General features: G+C 42.3%; 1 protein-coding gene across 8 annotated transcripts in view; it reads right to left on the bottom strand.

The window, feature by feature from the left end:
• kirrel3b (kirre like nephrin family adhesion molecule 3b) overlaps positions 1-24296 on the bottom strand; it is a 159516-nt gene extending 135220 nt beyond the window's left edge. For 7 of the 8 annotated variants that reach the window (XM_069534407.1, XM_069534408.1, XM_069534410.1 and 4 more), the window contains exon 1: positions 23767-24296. In XM_069534407.1, coding sequence (XP_069390508.1) covers positions 23767-23887 — 121 coding nt within the window. In that variant the 5' untranslated portion in view covers positions 23888-24296. The remainder of the gene's footprint in view (positions 1-23766) is intronic. The other variant, XM_069534414.1, reaches the window with a different exon arrangement.
• Between the last annotated feature and the right edge of the window lie 278 nt (positions 24297-24574).

Raw genomic sequence — 24574 nt, 5'->3', positions numbered from 1 at the left:
TTCACTTATTGCCATAGCAACTTACACTAAGTACTACCAACTCACTGTGGAGATTTGCTCACTACACAGTAAAGACTCTTAAGTCCAGGCTTTTTGGTTCCACATCCTATCTGCAAGCATTTGACAATTCAACTGTGTACAACATCCTGATCATTCCTAAAGCAGACTGTAAACTCTTGCCAGCTCATGCAGATGCAAATACTGTGAACCTTTGAGCTGCATGAATATATATGCACACATTACTGAGCCCGCAACTGCTCAATTGCTTAGAAAATGAACCTAACCCTACCGATTTTCAATATGGAACTATCAGGGAAATAGCTGCCTTTTTTTACATGCTCGCTATGCATCACTCAGAGTTAAAATCAGAGATGTGTGGTCATTCTTTCAAAGAGTTACAGAGCTTAAAGAAATCAATGCCATCTCTTGCTGTATTTCAAGGTCTAATCCTCTACGGTTGTTGGCAACGGCTGTACATATGGAGCAGATGTTGCAGATGGAGGTTTTTTGCTACACTTCACAACAGATTTCTAACTGAAAAAAAAGAATAAACAAACAAACATCTACAGTGGATGATCAAAAGCAGAGCTAACATGCTGGGACAAAACTGACAAAAGATACCAAGTAACTTGGGCTGTCATTTTGGGTTAGCTCACAGCTGTGAGATAGAGTTGGGAGGCAGTTCCAAAAGGAGGATGGGGATGTTGTTCTGGCAGCATTTTAGATTTACAGAGTAAAGTAACAGACTTGAACCTGACGGGAGAAAGAGTGTTTAAAGGTGTTACAAAACAATCCTTGTCTAAAGGGGGGCTCACATAAAGGGGATCAGTGATAATATATGTGATTAACCCTCAGCATCCTTTGGTTGTCTAGTCAGTGCTGGAATTTGCTGTCACTTTATTTTGCACAAAAAAAACGATTGACATATCAAACCATTAATCTTTCATCAATTGAATCAACATATTTGTAGAACATCTTGTTCAACGTGAAGACTATTGGAAATGATAAATATTGACATTTTGTTCAATTCTAATGTATGGGAAATGACACGTTTAAAGAGCACTGTCAGAAGGTAATACATCTATTAAGCGACAAAAGCCCCTTGGAGCGCTTTCCTTGACACTTACTGGAGAAAGTGCAAATCCATTGAGAGCCCAAGAGACGAGACTTACACAAACAAACTTGACTGCATTCTCCAGAGTAATGCTACTTAAGTTCAATGCTTATAGGGTACTTTTGTTGAAAATGAAACCAGAGGTATTTGCCAGTATCTTTAAGATTCCACCGCCTCAAAAGAAGATGTGAAGAATGTAAGCTTCCCCTCAATGGGATGGTCAGTGCTTTTGTTCACCAAGGACAAGGACTCAGCTTTCTCCTGTAGGTTTGCAGTCATTGCCGGAGCTTAGCTGTTTGTATTTGAAGCTGAATAAACATGGCTTTTTGAACTAAAAGAAGTACACAACTGTTCATCAGTGAAAATGAATTACAGATCCCAAAAGACAGAGAAGAAGTTGTGAATGCATATTGTGGATTCACAAGCTCAGTACTCAGAGTTGATAGTGAGGTTACGTATCTTGTTTTGTGTGTGACCACGAGATAAGGATGAAACTAAAGCCCCTATAATGCAAAATCCATAATGTTTTTTTTATTGATTTTTTTCTAAAAACTGAGGCGATTGATAGCGGGGATTTGAAAGTAGATACTATTGAACTCAACTGGGATTGATTTTTAAAAGCCTTTACGAGGTAACGACCTTCAATTCAGAGTCAAACTGGTTGATAAATTTGAGACTAATCAGAGGCCACATGTGAATTTGCAACTTTTCCGACCATCTGTCCAATTCAGAAAAATACAACATTCACTAAACTAGAGAAAGAACTACAACCCGTCAACAATACAGATGGAGTTTTTGTTTGTCATGATGAACAAAGATTAGTTCTCCCATTCTGAAAGTGACAATATAAGCAATGTCAGAGAAGCTCATTTTCCCTGCTCTTCAATGTTCCCTTGAAGGAAGATATATTGAGAGCAGTGGAGGAAATCATTCCCTTGCCGTGGCATGTATATGCCCAGAAAGACCTTCACATGGCCCCAGGAGGAGAGATAATGCTACAGAATGCTGCGGTCAGCCTATTGTCTCACGAGCAGAGATTTACAGTTTAAACAGATAGCAGTAGAAGCATTAACAAAAGCATTGTAGGAAAAGCCGGCACAGAGAACTGTAATATTTCAGAGATCACAAAAAAATACATTTTTCCCTAATTTTGTTCATTGCTGTAACCTTTGTGGCTCAGCAAAACTGTTCCATTATTTTTAAGTGGTCTGACTCCATTGTTTGCTTGTTCAATTTTCTGTATTGGTATTCCAAGAGAAAATATATTGGCTGCTGAAACCAAACACAAACAGTGGGATTCCAGGCAATAGTGTGTACAGTGGTGGAGGTTTGCAGCCAAGTGGATTCATCAGGAAAAGTCAAGGTACGTTTCATTTATCAAGATACCTCATCCTATCAAACTCAACAGTGAACCAATTGGTATTTCTGTTCCTCGAAATTGCACTTTAGCCACAACGCTGAGACCTATTGTTTCCAATAGTGCACAAGCAACACATACACTTGGTGAAATAGTTGAAACGAGTAGATTACGTTGTGTCTGTCCCTTCTGTAGCAATATGTCTTTGAATCACACCACCCAAAAAACATCCATATCAAGGTCACTGTCACAGTGTCTCCTGATAATCCTGGTTGTTTTCAACTACATAGATGCTCAAGACTAAAACTGCTCACGTATTTGGTTTCCCCACACTTCATGAATCAGTGTAGGTAGATAATACCACATGAAAATTAAGTTAGACCTGCTCACTTGAAGAGGATGCCATCAAACTGCAATGGATGAGTGTTATGGAGTATAAAAATGGGACATAAAGTGCCAACGTTTCTAGAGGGAAGACGGGTCCAGGGGGGGATCTTGTACCTTCCTGACCGGCAATGTGGGCTTGCTAGGTGGATTAACAGAAGTCCTAAGCTGAGTGCTACAGATTGTCGGGATTTAGGGATTTGGTGGGGAAGGATTGACGTAGTGCGTGTAGATCGGGGTGGATATTGAGAGCAGATGGCTGTGATTTGGGCGTGATTATCCAGCCGGTATTGTCACTGATCTCCATCATCCTGTTTCATTTTCTCAGGAAGTGCAGCTCATCTGCAGTGAATCCAACTGCCCCAATCCCAGGCAATGAACTCTGTTAATGGGGAGGATTAAAGGTACTCCTTCCCCTGTTTCTGCAGTGCCTCTGTTCCTCTCCTGACCTGATAAGGGCCGTCTCTGGTGCGAACGTCATCACTTGTGCCAACATTATGAAACGTCTGATGTGCAGGTGTCTCGATTAGACGAGAAAGACAGAATTTACCTCTTTGTGGGTTTGTTTGTACCTCCAACGCTATGTTTCAAAATAGCTATTATAGAAAAGCCTTGACACAAGCAGCACAGAAACTGTTGGCACACGGCTATAGAGATTTATACCATTAAGGCAGGTGAGATCAAAGAAAATCACACAGTTAGATCAGTCATTCGGAGCAATGAAGAAAAAAAAAAGTCTGCTTCAGAGGTCTGCCAAGGGACAGGGGCCAAAGCGACTTGCCAAAGAGGGAAATTAATTTGACGCTATAGCAAGTAGTGAGTATTGGAAGGCAAACAATATTAATCTCAAACATGAGCATATGTCGTCGGGTATTTCTTGGCACTGTGCAGTCCATTAACAGCCAGTTTTTATCAAGTGCAATGGTTTGTCCAAAGCCTAGGTCACAGTTAGGTCAACCAATCTTTCTCACACAGCACATTTAAAACAAGGTTAATCCCGGCGCTGTCTCTGCCTTATAGAGGGCGCGCTAATCTGAGTGCGCCATTAAAAGCCTGGAGAAGGTTAACTCAATAGCTTTAACACAAAAGCTCTTTGAAAGACATGCCAACACACACAGTCACACCTGTGTCTACGTAGTTAACTTTTAGCCTGGAGAGGGTACAAAAAGAACAAAGTGGTCATGTTTTGTTTTTTTTTCAATTTAATTCTTTTTGCACCTGTTTTCCACAGAGAAAAAGCAGCCACTTCCATTCACTTTCACACATTCTGCCATCTAATTAATCCAGCTTCAAATTGAATAGCTACAGGACTCTAAATCAATTTAACTCATTATGTTCTGTTTTTTTTCCTGTCTATTTCAGATTTTTTATGGTAATTTGATAATTCCATCATAAAGCATGCGTATTAAAACTAAAACACACATTTTACAGCCACTGGCAGGTTCACTAATAGATTGACTTGAAAAAAAAAAGTATGTTAAAATTGTGAAAAACAAGGTCTAATTAAAAAAAGAAAATTAGAAAACAAGAGGAAACCATTACCCATGTCACCTGTCTTTGCTACTCACATTAAGCTGCTTTGGCAGAGTGATACCTTGTCTCACTGTTGAACTCTGCCCAATCTCGTGACAGGACCCACTGTGAAAAAGGCTGTTGGCACAAGTTACAGCAGCATGGGGTGTAAGCGAGGCTCCCACTACCACAAACCATTAACACAAACCCTCCACATCCAATTTGATATCCATGCCTTGTCCATGTGATCGGAGCTGTCAAGGGTGTGTGTGTGTGTGTGTGTGTGTGTGTGTGTGTGTGTGCGTGCCAGGGCTGATATACACGGCTCAGGGCAAGCAACAAACACTGGAGCTCTAAATCTGGAGTCAGTGGCACCTCGATAATGAGAGTGCGTGGACACTGTAGGGCACTGGGGGGCAAGATTATAACCCCTCGACAGTATCGCCGCCTGTGCCACATCCTCTGTGTTATCCTGCCGCAATGCAACTTTAGTCATACGAACGTGTAACTGTGGGTTTCAAGTAGGACTAGTTGCCAAGTTACCAAGTGTCTCCAGTTGTTTGAGACACACTTTTGTCTTTATGTTCTTTTCCTCCTTTCAACCATTCAGCTGGAGAAATGTTTGTGCGACTTCAAGGTCACTTTATGAGACAATAGTTTAGCTACCATGCAGATTCCTTGTAATGCTTCAGCCAAATGTTTCAATGTCAGCGCATTCAGTAAACAATGTGATTCATTTCACGCACACTTACAAAAAGTTCCAGTCAACATTTCACGGTCATAAAGTCTCAAATGTCTTCTGTTTCCCTGGATTTATTACAGGACTTGCTTATTACAATGCTGTGTTTTTTTTCCAATGAGAAAAATAGGACAAGAACATTTCAACATCTGTTTTCATGAGTCATAAGAGACTCAAAGGAGAGCTCGGTGCTTCATGTGAATACAGATAAAATCTGCGCATTGGAAGAGAAGAAGAGACTCACAGAATGTGTCTGCTCTGTGCTATACACACCAGGAAGAGTATTTACTGATGCTGATGAGACATTTTAAGCAGAGGTCAACATTTTGCTTCGCTGAGGGCTACTCTCTAACCCAAAGTATGATATGATATGGCATGGAGGGACATGATATTAAAGCTCCGGGCTGTTTTTTGTCTGTTTTGTTTTCTACCTCGGGAAGGCACTCTAGCTCCGTGCTATAGGAATAGAAGCATCATGCTAATGAGAGCTTGCCCTGTGAAGAATACATTTGCTGTTGGAAAACATTTTGGCTTCTGCCTTGGGAGCTAATTGAGTACTCTGACAATGCAGTGCTTGGCTGGTTCGCGTACACACAGAGGTGGAAAATTCAATTTCGCAGCAGGTTCAGAGCACTCTGCAAGGAGACGCAAAAGGAAAATGGGTGCCTGGATTAAAGAGTCTGAGCTGGCTCTGTGGCTCGGTGTCTGGCTCAGTGGGCATATTCTTTTCATTACACTGTTGTGTTATATTGTTTTATTGACCAGCTGACAGTGAGACTGAATGTGTAAATATGCAGTGTGGTGCCCGTCTGAGGGTTTTAGAGCTGCAGATTAGCATTCTACTTTTAAATTATGAAGATATTTAATTGTAAATGTATTTTCAAACCATATTGTAAACTAAAATATGTGTTGGTCCCATGTAATGATCAGAAATGAATTGAGGCTTTGTGTAAGACAGGAGCAGACAGTACACAATGTACTTGGTACACAGGTGAGGTTACCACAGGTTACTGTTTTTTACTGGTATTCTTTATTGTTTGGTATTTTATCCAAACCACAACTACTGGCCAGGCTGGTGCTTTGGATGTTTCCCTTGACTCTTCACTGCAAAATACTAGATAGTACACTCCTGTAGGCAAATATCATTCACATGTGGCATGATCATGGTCAAAAAGGGGGAAATGATTTTGATTTGTTAAACTACTTCAAGATAACATTACCTCCAATGCTCCAATAAATAAACTCCGCTATCATATTATGAGTTTTGTAGTGAATACATTAACATCTACAGGACACATGGGACCTCAGGCTTATTGTCTCAAATGTACAAAATGGAGCTTTTAATGATCACGTCTTCCCATTTCCTTTATGTTTATGTGTCAAATTCTTGGTATTTCACTCTGAAGTGCTATCAACAATGTTTTTGATGAACTTTTTTTAAATTTGGTATTTGCCTCCAATAATTAAAACTGTGTAAAAAAATACCTATGATCATGTATTTAACTAACCGCTGTCTTGCAAACTCTCTCATTAAAGCCTTAGTTGGAAAGCTTCCTAATTAAGCCCCTATACGTTAAAAAACACAAAGGCTCAACAGTAAGACAACTACACATTATCCGCCTAATTGGAGTAATTAAGGTATTGTCATGTACCTCAAGGTGATTTCTAATGAAATATAAAATCACAAAGAGGGAAAAAACAGATAAAAAGGGATGAATTTAAGGAACAATAATAAATAACATTTCCTCTTTTATAATGTTATCTTTGTGAACCTGTACATTTTTGATTATATAAAAATCAGAAACATCAGGGTAAACTGAACTCAAGTATTTTACATCAAAAATTAAAATGTTACATATAAAAGACAGAAGTTACATGATGAAGATATGATGAACAATGTGAGAACACTACAAAACAAGAAGAGCCATGCAGGTCGACAGCAGCAGCAGCAGCAGCAGCAGAGAAGAAGCTTCCAGATTTGATGCACCACCCGGGTAACCACGTCAAGCGTCTCAAATCAATCACACCAGCAATGTTGCGTGACCAACAGCAGGGTCTGGCTAAACCCTATAGATGCCAAAATACTGATGGTCGATCATTCAGCTGTGACTTCTGCGTTCACTTCCACCGTCAGTGAGCTGTGCACCTCCGCTTTGCCGTTTTTCGAGAGCCCAGTTTAGACTGCAGAGCTCCATCAGCGCAGTGAGACCAGATATACCAAGGAGGTTATTTTTCTACTGCTGTCCATTAAGTTGTTGGCTTGTTTGTTTGTCTATAAGATTACACATACACACTCACTCAAAGCTGACAAACAGATGTCCACATACATTGGTGGAAGGATGAGATATGGTTCGGTTACATATAGCTCAGCATCAGGGGGGATCCAGGTGTTTTTCAGCATTTCTCTGATAGTTCACATTGAGAATGAGCAGGCAGAGAAGTTGGTTTCATAGCAGATTGTGGAAGAATTCACTGTTGCTGATGAAAGCTGTTTATAATCTCCCCCTTTTCTATTACTTTGTGTTTCTCAATGTTCTATTCGTTCCCTTCTCCTTTTTAGCGACAATGGAGTAACATTAACTGAAAGAACATTTGGCCAAGTTACTCTGAACTTTTATTTCAGTACATTGTTACACAAGTGATTGCACTAACAGCACTTGCATTTGAGTACAAGTACTCTTACCATCTCTGATATACCAAAGAGCTAACACAGTGGTCTTCAAGTCTGTCTGTATGACCCCCGTGTGATGTCTGTAGTTGTACGATGGTATCCAAGTATGTATTGCAAGTGGCAGAGGGACCCAGCTGGTGCCACTGGATTGTCCCTTGACACAGACACAGTGCTGGGGTCAGTCCCAGTCATAGAGGATTGCTCTTTATGCCTGTCTTGCTGATACGGCTCAGACAGGGGGCAGAAGAAGTGGCAGTGGGTGGCCTTAAGAAAGCCAGAGAGAGAAAGTGGCTTCTCTTATTAGCTCCAAAAACACACCCACGCATACACTCACTGAAATAATCAAAGTGACACCCTGTAGACTCGGTGACCACATTATTACTCCAGGGAAAAATGATTATTTAAAAACATATGACACGTATGACTATTTAATAAATCCTTTTTCTTTCTTTTTTTGTGTGTTTGCGTCGCATGTTGGATCAAAATGCCATCGACTATAACCAGCACTTTCTGTTCTGTGATGCTCTATTGGTGATGCCGACTGATCTTGACAAATGAAAAGATTCAGTCAACACAGTAAAGATGCCGTGGAGAGGGGAAAAGAAAAACTGGAGTACTTTGAAGGCAGGGTTACAACACTCTCGGGACAGCCTGCAGATTTCTCATTGTCATCAACATAGAGGTGGCCTTGATCAGAGACGCACACTGCCCCCATTGTTTGCACCATGTGCAAGGGGGGGAGAGTACTTCCTGCAGTGTCTCTCAGTAGAAGTCTATTTGTTTCCTTTGAAAGAAATGCGGCGGAACCAGGTTGGTGTCTGACAAATGAAAATCAGTGCAAAGACCAAAGTGTTGTTTAGTACACATTGATTTTGGGCCCTAACCACAGTCAAACAGCTACATTTCCACACAAAGGTAGTTTTCTCGTTTCTTGTTTGACTGAATACTCCGAACCTATTAACTGTGCTGTGTTGCTCTGCCACAGTAATTATTCGAGAAGTGAAGCGCAGGTTCGAATTTGCATTATGATGTGGAGAGAGCACGTTTTCACTCAGCACTACACTTTTCGAGCTCTCTGCAAGATAGCAGAGAAATTAGCTGGGAGGCATCGCGGTGCTGTGCTGAACTCAGTCTCTCGCTAAATGACTCTCAATTCAGGGGGCCCTTTTCTCCCTTCGAATACCGAGCAATTAGCATTTGATGCTAGAGGTGCTATAGATCATGCTTTGGTATAGCAGAGGCTGTGGAGCCTGTGGAGCAGAGGACGAGCGATGTTAATTTCAGTGTGGGGGTGGCCAGTCGTGGGAGGACAAAGTTAACATGGTTTGCCTTTTTTACATTTCCAACTAGTGAAGAATATCAGCCAAGTACCTGGCTTTACTGAAGGTGTAACTGGAAGAGATTCTCCATCTCTTACCTAATTTGCACTTTATGCCAGAAGTTTTCTGTCGGTAGCCTTCAGTGTTGTTGCTGCCCTTCTGCTTTATACCAACACAATGGCAGCATACCTCAGTGGAGCAGACAGACCTATATATATATATATATATACAAAGAACCAGAGTCCATCTTTCAGTCTAGTGAATAAAGGGCCACGTGGCATGGTAGCCTGCCATTCTTTCTGGAGGGTTCAAAGGTCCTTGGCATTTCTGCCACACACAGCAGCAGTGAATGTCCAGCCTGGCCTGCAAGTGGATATTTTGTATGTGTTCATGTTTCAGGAATAAGTATAGTATTTCTTATACTGTTTTCCCTCTCCCCCTAAGACACTGCACTCTGCCATCAGTCATCTATTTGCTTCACTGTCACACAGGCATATGTTAGAGATGTCCTGTCATGTTGCATTTCGTGAACTTTAAGATGCCCCTGACCTGCTTTATGTCGCCGGAGGGCGAGGAAACTGCGGGTTGGGATGATGGGATGCAGGCTGGTGCACTGTGTCCTAGCGTGAGTCTCTGGGGTCAGGTATAAGTAAGTTCACATGTGACATGCAGTCATGTTAATACTTACATGTTGCTATTTATTTTTTTATTTCCCTGCTGTCAAACCCCTGCTCCCCTAGCATGCTCCTGTTCAGTTTCCCAACTCTCACTCCAGCCGTGTGACTTAATCAGTCTGACAGACTCTGGGTGCCTGGGGAAAGTCTCTCTCTCTCCGCAGTCCCCTTTCTCCTCAAGTTTACGCTCTCTGTGACAAACTCATTCTGGCACCTTTCGAAATGCAGAGCTCTCTGTTCTACGGCCCTCTATGGTCTCTTCACACTCACACACATGCGTACGCACCACGACTAAGCACACAGGGGCAGTGGAGTACAGGCCACACACAATGCTATGGGGATGCACACAGGTACACAGGAACACACACAAACACAAGAATTTGCAAAGACATAAATAGACAGAGAATGTGGCTAAAAAGCAGGATCCCCTCATCACACATATTATGTCTCACACCTCACTCCCCTAGATACCTTCTTCATTTCATTTTAAGTGCTCACTCAAACAGCTCCAATGCATAAGAAGAGGTAGCAGTTCCACGCATGGGTTTATTGTCATTGAGTGACATTCTCAATTAGATTTCATCTGAGTCTTGTGGTTTCTGACCTCTTGAGTCCTTTTTCAGAGCTTATTATAAAAGAAACACAAGGATTGTGCATCCGTGTCGGCAGTTCCAGTGAGAAAGTGGGCTAAAGTAAACTTCAGCCTGTGGTTAAGGAAGTCCCCACAGGGCTGAGAGGCTTCACTGTTTAATTCAGCAACAAAACCCATTCTTCAACCACTCCGTTCAATCTGGGACCAAAAAAAGGGTTTTATTTTCTGGTAAAGCCAACGGACACTTTGTCTATCATCTCCTGTGGCTGGAATAAATTTGGACAGACAGCCTTTTAAAAAAGGATGATGATAGTTTTTTTGAAAATACTGAGAAAATAAAAAGTATGCATCATAAAATATAAATATTATGGAAATATGTCATGAGTTTAAACACATGTCTAAGTCAAGTCAATAAAAAAACTAGAAAGGCAAGTAGAGAGTGCATATGTCCCCTAATGAAATCACATTTAAATTTGCATTTAATAATCTTTGAATTATTCTCTCACAAATCAATGGAAATATTGAAATTTCCCTTAATAGCAACATTCAAGAAAGTGAAAAAAAAAACAAAACAAGCCAGGACATATATACAGACAGATATAGGTGGCAGAATGAAAACATAAAGTTAAAATAACATTTATGACTGACCAAATTATTAGTCACCTACAACAATCTCAACTGAGCTTCACCTGTTTCCTATCAAATAGATAATCTGTGGTGGCTCAGACGGAATCCTGTCTGTTCCTACGATCAGTGTGTGCACTTCACAGAGGTGGAAGCTTTCATACTTTCAAATTAAGTCTATCAACGTTTACTGTGCTCCAGGCAGTCACAAGAGCAAGCCGCAAATTTGGAGTGGTCCATTTAGACCCTCTCTGACCTGTCTTCTCCTCCAAAGGTCTCTCGATGGTGGGCTTTCATACTGATAGCACCTGACAAATGTTTGCCCCGACATAGCATTTCACCTCCTCCCATCTCTCCTCATTCTCTTCCACATGCCTAAGCACTTTAACAACACTGGCTTCGAGGCTTTCTCTGGCCTGGCTGAATTGATGGAGCAGAGGTCCGATAGAGCAGAACAATCTACAGAGGTTTTTTCCCTTTTTTTCTGGAAGGCAAAAACAAGGAGAAAAAGGAGAAAATCAACAGAGGGGAAAGATTTTTAGGAGTCAGATAAGGGACATGTGTTTGTTCTGCTCAGAGATTCTCTCATTATTCTCCATTTTCAACAGAGACAAAGATTAGTACCAAACATTTCCTATCTCTGAAATGACAATTTGGCCATTTAATGCCTGTGTTATGTGGGCCTGACATTCTTATATCCAATCGCTTTGCACTAATTTCAGTCTTTTCCCTTTTATTTCTAGGCTGATAATTCTCACTTTATTTCCATTAAGCTTTGTTTGTTCACAGTGATCTGTTGCTGCAATTTATTTGAGCTGTCAGCTTAAATGATGTGGCATGCCGACACAGCCCAGCAAATAGTCACACCCCTCCCTTCCTCTTCTCCTTTTATGGAAAGCTGCCCTAGTTTTTTTTCTTCTTTTTTTTTTTTACAGGGAGTAAGAGGGAAACATTACAATTAAGGTGGCAACATCAGCCCCCTGGTGGCCATGCTCAGGGACCAGATGTCCTGTCAGAGAGATGCCGGCCCTCACCTCCAGGGAGCTCTGGGTTGAAATCTGGTTCATGTCTCAGTGGGGGTACACCACTGCTCCTGTTCCATCATTAATTCAGGGATAACTGATTCTGGAAGTATTAGGTCCCTTGTTCTTTTCTTTTTTTTCTCCCCATTGTGGTCGACTGCATAATAGAACTTTCTCATTCAGGCATTTTTTTCAATCGCACTCTTTTGAATTCACATCCTGTTCTGTTCTCCCCATACTCATGGTGATGTACTTTGTTGTTCAAATTACCTTGATGCATGTTGTAAATCCCGTGAACACTGTCATTTTATAACCGCTGACAGAAAATATCAATTAAACAACAATGCCATAGCGTATTTGTGGCGAGATTTCAGACACCTACGCAGACGTATGAAGGAGGCTTGACCTGCTTTAATGTAATTGTCTTTACATTTTAGTTTGTCCTCTCTGTAAGGATCGAAAGAACTGGCATGGGTTTTCAAAAGTCAATATTCTGCTTGGCCTGCTAAATGGAATCAAATATTGGCTCTTTATTGTTTTCAACCTATTTCGATGTTTGACAGATGCCCAGCTATCTGTGTGAGGTACATGTCATTTCCCTCGCAGGAGGCCTTTGAGGAAATGCGATCACAAAGAGGACCCCACAATCTTCATTCCCAAGCCTTGGATGCTGCCTTTCTCTCTCATTCTGTCCTGTTCTCCTTTAGTACAAGGTGGCTGGTGGTTTTTGGAGATGAAAGTCGCTTGTTTGGCAGCCTTCAAAGAGTCACAGTACTCACTTGTATTCCAGAGAAGTTGGTTTGCCATTTTATATCCAATATGGAGGTGATGATCAAAAGGATCAGAGCTGTGGGAAAAGCTAAAAGATGTCTGCTTTGGAGTAAACAACAACAGTACCAATTCCCAGACCCACTCTACATTCTCTTTTTAAGAATTGTCCTTGAGCTAATGCTGCAGAACCGTTATATCATTATTTCTACATTTGCAAAGTGCATTAGTATTGATCAATCATAATGGTTTCAACATTTTTTACTCACTTATAGCTACTATTTTTGCTTTATCCCTCCATAAAATCATATATTTATCCATTACACTAACTATGTGACATGCAAGGCAAAAAAACATAGAAGAGAAATATGAGGCATTAAGCCATTACAGGGAGCTTGCAGATGAAGACTGACAGTAGACTCCAAGCCATTAACTCTCCACTCAATGTGGAGCACACCCATGTGGAGAAGACTCTTAGGGCTGCAGGAGATCCAACATAAATTTATGAAATAGATGTTTCAAATGAAGCCGTGTTGGAGTGTGTACAGCTGGGTCGGAGCAAATTGCATCTTTTAATGAAAGCCTTGTTAATAATTAATGGCCGTAACCTGGGGAAAGTTTAGGGGCCGTGCACTGAAGGTGATGAGGGGATTGGTGACACCTCTGAACATCCCACTGAGCTGCCGCCATCGTCTTTAGATGCCCCTCTGCATTTTTAATGCCCTGCTGTGAGCGTGTCACACAGTTTTGGGACAGAGGCATTAACTTCTCTCATCAACAAAACATAAGCTAAAAGTCACACTGGGGTATTTTTTAAGAACAATAATACAAATCTCTTCTGTTAAAATTCTACCCCTGTCGAAAACAAACAGCGGAGTCCTTTGAAAAACCAGTGAGTGGTAGGTTGAACCAATGCTGTTTAGAGGAAGATAGGCAAACAATGTGAAGTAATAAAATTAGCATACAACGAAAGCGGGGAATAATCACATTTGTGCTTGTTCGCACACAGGCACAAATACTCTACTCAGACAACAAATACACTGGCATTAAGGATTAGGGCTGCAAGACGCAGATATCTTTTAATTTGTGACAAGAATGCTCTTCCTTTTGATATTTCTTTCTTTCTTTCTTTTTTCTTTGTTGTTCTCTATTCCTGCTCACTTCTTTTCCAAAGCACTAGATATTTGTGTTTACCTTGGAAGGCATTGTGTTGTCATTACCATCAGCTCTCGGCTATTAAATAACATTGCCTTTCAGCAGCGAGAAAATCCTCTCGTCATCCTGGACAAGACGAAAGCAGGATTTTTACATAAATGCTACTTTGCGCTTCCAAAACGACTTCATAAAACCCTTGAGATGCACGCTATGTTTTTGTATTATTTCTCTATATATTCTTCCCGTGCTTCAGTATAGCAAACATTTCAGTCCACACATCCCCTTGAAAAAGTATTTGACATATAAAAAAAAAAAGCATGATCAAATATAAATTTCATATATCACATATCGAATGGCAGCAGAGATAAGTGCTTTCAGGGAGACTACAAATCTTGACAATAACACCACTGGCATTTTCCCAAAAATGCCTCATGGTTATCAGTGATGAAATGGGATCTAAATTGCAGCTCATCTGAGCCTCTCTAAACTAGCTGTACCTGTGATGATGACAGTGCATTTACTGTTCCTACTTCCTGCTCTTAAAGAAGATGAGAAGTTGACCATGGTGGACCTGCCTATCCACCAAACGCATTCTCGTCCGATGTTCGTTCTTCACAGGGTGCTGTCCACTCATCTGTCATTACGTGGCCCCTTTCTCTTGTAACATTATCACTTTAGATAAGGTTTCAATAAACTGCGCATGGCTTTTAGGGCTCTCTCTCATGCCACACTAATCCAATCTCTGATGTGGAGTCTGTTCATCATCATGCACCGCAGGCATTTTCTGTGTCCCTGTGCTCTTCGTTGCCCAGGAAGTAATGGATGGCCTTGCCCTTGGTTCACCCAAGGCCTTCAGCCTCCTCTTCAACTGTTTGTCTTCAGGTTGTCTCAAATGGGTCTGCGCTGTGGTATTTTGATTTGATTAAATCAGGTTTAAAAGGTTAGAGATGGAGGGAGGAGAGGGGTTTGCCCTGCCCAGTATTGTGAGCCAGTCCTCCTGCCATTTTGCATTGGGCAATGGCCAAAGGAAAGTGGGAAAGTGAAATGACTTCTGTGCTCCTTTGTGATTTGCTCTAACGTAACCTAGGGATTGAGCAATGACCACTGTGAATTCCCTCAGGGCACCAGCCAGATTGAAACCCCTGCCAACAGATTTGAAAGGACGGCAAATCATTTAAACTCCCCAATGTGCATTAGCATTTTTTAATGCCCAGACTAGCCTCCACCATATTAAACTGCACTTGATGAAGCAAAATAAAAATCAGAGAGCGCGACAAGAGCTCTTCCACCTCCAAATCAGCAAAGTGAATATTGGAGTGGCCACTAAAAATATTAATTATACATTAATATACTTTGTTTACTCTGTCAGGTTTCCGACATCGGTTTAGGAAGCCAAGCTGATAAGAGACAGGACTTGTTATCGAAGAGGCACAAAGGCACTGAAAGGTGCTGTGTGGCAGAAACACATGAAAGTGAAATAAATCTAGGGACTGCCTTCAGCTGAACCTGCGTGTGACTCCACATTATTATTGCGTTTAAAAATAGGTCATGTATTAAAGTGGGCAGAATGAATCCCAGCAGAACCATATTAAAGAAACATCAGAAGCACAGGCTTAGAATCAATACAACTATTTTCTTATATGAGGATATATTAATGTTTGAGGATCAATACAAACCTTTACTCTTAAAATGTTATAGAACCCAGTAATACTGTTCAGCCCCTAGTGCTTACATACTCCAGGGTTTCTTACCCGTTATTGTACTTTGATAATGCAAGTTAGGATAATGAATGTGTGTGTCTGTGTGTTTTTGTGCGTGCGTGTGTTCAATGGATGTCTTTCTGTATAATGGTTCAACCAGATGAAGCTTTGCCTTGTAAACACACAGAACCACAGGCCTCTCACTGACTTAGTCTGGGATTTTCTATCAACATCTATCAAACCAAGCCCCCGTGTCACAGGTTTCCTTAGACTGGGGTCAACTGCGTCTGCATTTCCCTTAACAAACATACAAATAGGAACGAAAGGAGTTGGCACAGTGCCATCATTAGCGGTCCTGAAAGAGTTTTTCGTGGGGGAGGGGTGGTGTGCAGGGCAGTTTCTGCAGTTCTTTTGGCTCCTATGCTAACAGTGCAATCTCCACTAGTGAATGGCCCTTTTTTCCCCCAATTGCTCAATTGTCTTAGTGGGACAGGCAGGTGGCCCAAAGCCTCATTTGGCATCTGGTGAAAAAAGAAAAAAAAGAAAACACATCTACATAGTATATGGGAGTGTTGGGGGAGGGTAGCGGCATTAGACATTTTTCATTCACAAAGCTGCACATTCCTCCCTTGGCAGGTTTCAAAAGTTTTGGCTTGGATCTCGAGCCAGTTTGCGCTACTATAGTGTTTGATGTGCTTTGCTGAATAAAACATCTTTTGGTATCAGGGCCAAATCAAATAGCCTTTCAAAAGCCATGCCTCTCACCATTGGTGTCTGGGACCATAGAGAGAACTGTTTTCCTATCTGTTAATTAAAATAGAGGCTTTCAAGCCCTTCCATTTAGCAGCCTGGAAATCAGACCAATCAGCAAGCTCATGTTTATTCACTCTTGCAGATGGGTCCCCCTTCCTGTTTAGACAGATTCCCATCCATCCTGAGACAGGTGAGGGTTCGGGCTATGGCTGGACGTGATTTGGACCCTACTTTGTGTCTTACAAGATACTGCTGCGAATGTTTATGGCTGTGGTTTTACGAGGAAGTGGTTTTTAGGGTCTCTGCTCTGTGCTAAATCAAAAGTTTCTTTTCTCTTGTTGATTGTAGGTCCAATTGTGTCAGCAGACTTTTGTTGATAATGCCCCTTGAAGGCCCAACAATGAAAGAGGTTCAAGTCACATTCAAATTTGCGATTGCCACAATATCCATTTAGCACTGCTGAGCAAACTTTTGACGTGTGTATTTACAATGCAAATACACATACACGACAGGGGGGAATGCCAGAGGCACATCACTGCTGTTTCCCAAGAGTGGAATTTAGTATACTGGAGTCCAGACAGCCTCAAGTTCTGCTTGCAAATGGATGTACAGTACATGCTATCTAATGCCATTGTTGTTTACAAAACATACATCTGTAACGGTAGAGACAGATCCACACTCATCCACAGCTGAGGAGTTTTTACTCTTCAGATTCTGCTTGCAAAAGTCAAAAGGATGATTTGCCATTCATTGCTTAAAGCCGTCATTGTCGTGACACAGACACCACACATACAGAATGTATGTGAAGTGTGCAGCATGAAAAAACATTGTCATGACTCTTTGGCATGACAGGTTTGGGACAGGGAGAAACAGGGAAAAAGATGGGGGAAGAAAAAAAACAACAACAGGGGAGAAGAGAAGAGGGTGAGTTCATCCAGGTGTAATATTGAGCTGTGCCAGAAACTTCCCGCCAAACACTAGGAAGTCGTTATCAGATCAGCAACCCAATTCTTCAAGTGCCTCCTCTGCTGAAGCACCACATACATCTTCTCGCCTCTCTGCTAACACAGCCTTTCACAATCATGTGGATGCATTGGCTGCCTGGTTTAATCACAAATGTTTCAAGCAATAGTGGGGCATATATCCTGATACCAGTTGCAGTGTTGTACTGCGACAAGGCTTTCAGCTTATAGCTGCAGATCTGAAAAGATAGCAGCATCCTAAAGAAAAAATGGGACAGAGAGAGTAGGGCAAAGGCAATCAATCTATACAGGGATGTTGTTTTTTATAGAATTGTTACATACAAATGACTCTGCTTGACTTATTTTGTGTTATTTGCAGAATCTCATCTTGCATCAATTTCATCTTCATATGAAAGCTGCAATCTTTAACTTTGTTCACATGCAAACTACTGCAGAGATGATTGAGAATGTATCGTTGTTGCTTCTGTGACGCATCAAATATATCATTGATTAATCAGTTCTGTGAATGTAGGTATATAACCCTACTCCTACCTAGCACTGATAGGTTCTTCTGAAGAAAGGAAATGTGTTGTTCTATTTGAATTTTTTTTGGTTTTTTTGCCACATGAATGATAATGGATTTATCTATTACAAACTTTTAGGGTTCATTTGAAACTTGAACGTAAGCTTAACATAATCTTACTTCATTGACTGTAATAACATTAATTTACGATTTTAAAGCAGAATAGAAATAACTAAAGTATTGGATGTTGCTTGCATTATGATGATGGATAAGAGGATATTTCTTTCACTACTTTTTACATAAGTCACAGCGGTGTCGCCCATTCAAAACAACACTGTACTGTACCGATCACTGCAATTCTAGAAAACCACAGCTAACAAAAGCAGAGCTGTGTATTTATAGATCTTTCTTTTGTGCGTTTTGAATTATGAGTGTGCGAGTGCCTCCGTCTCAACTCAATGCTTCTCTGCAGCATGCCTCCTGGAACGGGCAAACGCATATGAAAAATGCAGCCCCCTCGGCCCTGTGATGACAGCTTTCATTCAGTTTAAAAAAAAAGGGGGTTAGGGTATGTTAAGGCTGAATGTGAGACACAATGAACGTTTAAGTTAAACATTTCCTCAGTGTGACTGTCTTGAACAAAAGGCTTCTTAATGCCTTCGACTTGCAAAGCAGGGATTTGACAAGAAAGGAACAAAATTCTTCTTGTTAGCTACGATGTCTGAACCCACCTTGTAGAGCACCTGTGTTGTACAAGCAATGACAGAACCCAGCAGCAAGTTAAAAGAGTCCTATCAATCAAAATCTGGCCTTGATAGAGACAAGATTAGCAGAGAAAAGACACAGTCGGGGTAAAAAAGCATCAACATTTTTCTTTCATCCCAGCTGTGGCAATGCTTTCTCCTCTCCAAGGAAAAATAACACAGTGTGATCCACAACTTCTCAACTTAAAACACCCCCACAACAGAACACACACAGCCCTATGGGGCCGCTCTTGGATGCTTTAGCCTGTTGTTTCCTGTGCATTAAACTGCAATTTAGAGGCCATTAATCCATCCTTTAATCTGTCACCAAATAAAATCCTGACTGGGGATAGTGAGGGCATCCACACACACCCATACATTTAACAGCATTCCTGCACCATTATCCCTGTTGTGTAGTTCAAAGATAGCGTCTCAGTGGGAAGGAAATGCAACAATAAAGAGTTGAATGAAGAAGTGCAGCTGCTAACCCTGCCATCACAGGTGACCCAGTGATCACAACAGCATCTGGTTGAATAAGTTAACACCGCCGCCCAACAGACATGTAATCCGGGATAATGCCCTTTTGCTGAGTGCTCCAATCTGGATAAATTCATCCCCGAGGAATGAGATCCAACGGCGGAGTCTCAGAGAGCGAGAGGAGATGAGGGGCTGGAGGTGGGGGGAAGCTGGGGGAGCTGATTGGTTGGTGCTAAAGAAAACTGTTGGGGCTGGGGAGAGGGTCTTCTGGATGCATAATGAAGCCCAACAGTAAACAGCTTGATTTTGTTGACTGACTGCATGAGAGGAAGCAGATCATTGCCTGGGTTTCCAAGAGGACTCCAAACTAATCATGCTTCTTTCCCTGGCTGACCTGAATCCTCAAAGACTCAAGACGAGGCTTTCATCCAGACTGTGGTTACTGGGGTATACGAAGATTCTACAGTTTTATTTTGTATAGCCTATAAATAAAACATGAGCATTGAGGTTTTACCACAAACAGATGCCCATCATTTCATATCATCATTAACTCTACAATTAGTGATTGATTGTTATATTTATATCAAACATCTGTACAGCCAACAACTAAACTCACTGTTTTGTGTCATGGCACCAACCAAATACATGTCTTTGCAAAAACGGATTTTTAATTTTTCTTAGAAGTAGGATCTCTCTTAATTCCACAAGCACTGACAAACATTGGGACTTACAAGTTCCAGCTGTCCAGAGGCAGCCTCTCCGATTATTTATTCATATGTTTACTTATTACCATAAATATCCAACCGGGCACTCGGCTCAGAGGGATTACAGTGGGTTTAATCTATCGTGGCACAGAAATGAGCAGGGGTCACAGCGGCTGAGGTGACTTAAGCTGGCCAGCCTTGATGGGACATGCAGCACAAACAAGAAAACAAACTGCATGCCACTGGGCCCCATCATGGGCTGATGACATCATCCGTCACTCACTTTGTTTGCATAACATGATCCAGACAAGGTTGGTCTTACTCAATACAGCAGTAATGCACAGCGACTGGGAAAGTCGCATGAACAGGTCACTATGCCATATGCCTATTAATTGCCAGACTTCCATTAGAATACAGGCAGCTCCTAGTCATGCTACTTGTGTTGAAAATATAAGTCCTGGAACAGCATGGCTTATGACAGCATGCAAGAAATATGGTGTATTACATTTTGCATCCAGATAGAATGGGGATAAATCAATTAATTACCTCTGAAATATTGTGGTCATAATCCGTGCATTAGACATACAAGTCTTGCTTACAAATAACTATTCATAATAATGAGGCTGAAAATTGCCATTTCTGTTTGAGTAGTGTTGTGCAGTGTAATGGGCTGTATTTCTTTCTCTCTTTTTTCCCCCTTTCTTTGGAGAAGTGAGAATGATTTCGCCATCCATAAAAAATCCACACATCCAAACATGACATGGAAAGACATTTAATTATACTTTGGTGGAGAAATATGTATCAAAGCCGGCTGCCCATGAAAAGCGGATTTAGAGTCGTCAGACAGCAGTAAATGAAATAGGGGCTGCTGGGGGTACTAAGACGAGCTTTCCAGGACTGAGAAAAAGCTTAGTCTGGCTGGGCAGCAAAATCAGGAGTTCCAACACGAGATATATGAGGGGTTGGGAGGCGGCAGGAGATTTTTAAGAAGATTGGGATTTTATTCCTGTGCAGCGACACTGCCCCTTGTGGGCGAACCTTGAGCCAAAGACAGCCCAAGTAGAAGATATAATTTTCCAAACAATGTGAAGCAAGAAAAACACTTCATCCCAGACAGTTTGTGTATAAATTTCACCAGGTGTCACTCAGAGAAAGAAAAGCAGAGAAGAAAAGAGGCAGAGAGAAAGGGACTGAGCTCGTACACTTAACATTGCCAATGTGAGATTTTTCTCTAGCACATATTCTTCAGAGTCTGGCACATTCAGTATAAGACTGTTCTTAAGCTGCCCTTCCTCCATTGGAACATAATGCTGTCACGTATTTCACCCTTTTCCCGACAGAGGCTAGGGTTCTCAATCACACTGCCTCTCACAGCAAAAAGGCAAAAAAGAGAAAAAAGAAAAAGACAGGGAGCAAAAGAAGGATGGTTACAGAGACAGGGAGGGAGAGATGTGTCGCTGCAAGGTGAGGACTGAAATCAAGAGCCCACGAGCCAACACCAGCGCTGTTGGACTATCGACTGGATAGGTGGGGGAAACGGTGAGGCGGCGCTGCGAGAAGATGGACCGGGTCCTGTACGAGTTTGGCCTGAGGTGAATATGTTCTCGGAGACTGTCTCAAACATTCTCTTGACTGGTGCTGTGTCATCTGTCACTGCCAGGAAAGGTGACAGTGAAAGAAAAGGTGCCCTACATGCTGTAACAACACAGTCGGGATGGACAGACTCCTTTCTCCCTCTTGCTCATTCTCTTATTTTCACGCTCTCTTTCTTCCCGCGCGCTCTCTCACAGGACAGCTGTGTCTAAGTATACGACTACCATGGCCACAATTCCCCTCTGTCCCCTTGTTCATAAAAATGAGATTGTTTTCCGCAGCTTTCTGCTGACACCGGCTCGGCACATAAACAGAGCCGTAATTTGTACAACAACAGTAAGCTACAGGGAAGCACTTTTGTCTCCCTAGAGGCATGCATAGACAAGGTAGGTTGTTATCCCCTGTTTACCTGGCAGGGGGAAGTAGTATTTTACTTTATGGTAATAACCCACTGTGCTGAAATGCACAGCAATCTCATCTCATTCCCGTCGTTGCAATCGGCTTGTTCTCGTTGGCGCTATCTGAAATATGATGTTAGTTGTTCCCAGAACAGGAGCAAAGCCTGTGATGGTATGTGACTGAAATTGTGACAGTTACAGAGTAAAAGTCCCAAACAAAGTGTGCTGTCAATAAATCCAATGTGCTATTTAACTGGGATGTACTTCAGGCTATACACTTGCAAGAAATGGAATTGCAGAACAGTGCACACACACACAGAGTTGTGGTACACAAACTGAGAAGATGTGAAGCAGAGAGGAGGAGAAGAAACTAATGACTGAGCATCAGAATAAGCACAGATGGTACAGAAAATCTTGACAGAGAAACTAGCGAGGATGTGATACAGCAAAGCAGCAACAGCAGGGACAATTACAGCATCTTAAGTACCAAGTCTGATGCCCTGTAACTGTCCTGCAAAAGATCTCATGACCTACAGAGACAGCATCCACTGTCCTGTCCACTTTCTGGGTCAATTTGCTTGTGTCACACAATGGCAAAAAAAAACAGACAGTCCCTCTCACAATGTCCCTGGCAGAGATCTACAACTCTTAAAAGTGCAGGAAATCCTGAGAGGGAATTAAAAGCTTCATCACTCCAGTCAGTTGCAAATTGGTCTGTCCTGATATAATTATTTTCCCTCTGTTTCCACAAGAAAAATGAGTCAGCAGAAACATTTAATCACAGTAAATTGTTGCACTTGATGAGCGGCATTTCTTTTTTTGTCCTTTCTTTTACGGTTTGTTATGGGCTATAAATCAACATGTGGAACAGCTCAATTCAGTCCCTTAGAAAATGATCTTGTTTACCAAGTTTCATTTGCCGCCGCTGTGTTTGCAGCATGATGCCGACTTTGAGCTGTCAATTTCCACGCAACGTGTGAACAAACTGAGATCTATAATTGGAGGAGGCTGGGTTTAGCCTTTTCTGAGCTGTTCCTCAACAAAAGGTTACAAATCCCTCTGGGAAACTACTGCTACACACACACACACACAAAGAAACACACACCCAAATATTCATTCAGTCAGTGCCCTCCTTAGGACATAGTCCAGTGTGACAGGGTCAAACTTTGAGGAGAGGTGGCTGCTGTGTCATTGACCCTGACCCTCAGAGCGTAAACCAGGCGGCTTGCTTCGGAACAGGAATGACAAACATCCACTGTCTGATTCAGCCCTGTGTGCGTCCGTATATCACACAGACGCCACAGAGAGTTCAGGCTGCACTTTACTCACTTCCATTGTTTTCCAAAGACAACCACCTGGTGGCAAGCTGGGGAAACAACTAATCCATCCTCATTCTGTCCACAAATAGGCTGTCAAGGAATAAAAATAACAACAGGAGACACTGTCCTCGGGTCCGGAGATGCCAGACTTTATTCATGAGTCTGAAGCATTTGACTGTTAACTTTTTCGCCCCTTTTTCTTTTGACCGGATCCCCCATGGTTAAGACTCAATGGGGAAGGGCTGTCATTTCTAAACAATGTGACTCAGGAGTGGACGCTTGACTGAACTGGACTATAGATAGAGGATAGAGGGCTTTGTGTGTGTGTGACAGGAATATGAAACCCACAAAGGAAGTATTTAACTTGTCTGCTCTGAAAGCGATGACAAACTACAGACAGGGAAAAAGTGCAGGGCTTTTCAGCAGCTGCGTAACCCCCCACCGAACAGCCACACTGACTTTCCCCTCTTTTGCGTCAAGACAGAGAGCCATATTATACACAGTTTAAAAAACAGAAACATGTAGCGTGGTAGCACAAGCGCAGACATCACAACAAGAGATGAATCCTGAGACACACTTCCCACCCAGCATGTCACACACAGCAATCCAACACAAGCGCGCCAGAATGGGATGAATGAGCAACTTTAACGTGGGAAAACTCACCGTGTCCGGAGATCCACAGGAGCAGGAGGACCCAAGAGATCATGACTGGGGGGTGGAGAGGGCAAAACCTACAAAAAACTGTTGGCGAGTGTGAAACCGAAGTTGGCAGGCACAGACACATGCACGAGATGAGACAGTGCCCCTCTGTGCTGTTGTGGATTGGGGGGGTGGGTGGGGGGTTAAGGATGCTACAGTCCCTCAGTGATGTCTCCTTTTGCCAGTGGAGGGTTGGTAGTCTGTCTCCGGTCCTCCTCTGCCTCTTCTCCTCCTCCTCTTCTGTGGCTCTTCACTCTCTGTGTCACTCTTCGGAGTTGCCAGTGGTGGGCTCTGCCTCACACGCTGTCTTGTTGACGGGGAGCCGGTGGACTTTGTGCGCCTTCGCTTGCTGCTGACTCTGGAGCGCACACAGACTCACTGTTTCTCTCCAGCTCACACGGTTTCCCGTCGCCCATCCATGCTCAGTCTCCTCAGCCCCTCACTTGCCCCCCTCCTCCTTCTCTCTCTCTCTCTCTCTCTCATGCTCAACCACTCACATAGCAGACACAGTGAGGGGATAGAGCTCCTGAACTAGACTCCTCCCTCCCTCCATCCCTCTCTCCTCTCTCTCTCTCTCTCTCTCTCTGGATCTCAGCCTGGCTGTCTGTGGTGGAGTGCGAGGCTGGGAGGCTCGGCTCCACACACAACGAAAAGGCTTCCATGGGAGAAACAGGGGAGGGTGCCCTTCCAATTAGAATGAGAATAGGAGCAACTTGGCCTCTATAGCTACAAATAACACAGACATTCACAAAACAAAAAAGTGCAGTTTTAC

The sequence above is a fragment of the Paralichthys olivaceus genome, chromosome 11 (genome assembly GCF_024713975.1).
Source record: "Paralichthys olivaceus isolate ysfri-2021 chromosome 11, ASM2471397v2, whole genome shotgun sequence".
Taxonomy (NCBI): Eukaryota; Metazoa; Chordata; class Actinopteri; order Pleuronectiformes; family Paralichthyidae; genus Paralichthys; species Paralichthys olivaceus.
The sequence above is the reverse complement of the archived record's forward strand: the minus strand, read 5'-3'. Positions and strand labels throughout refer to the sequence as shown.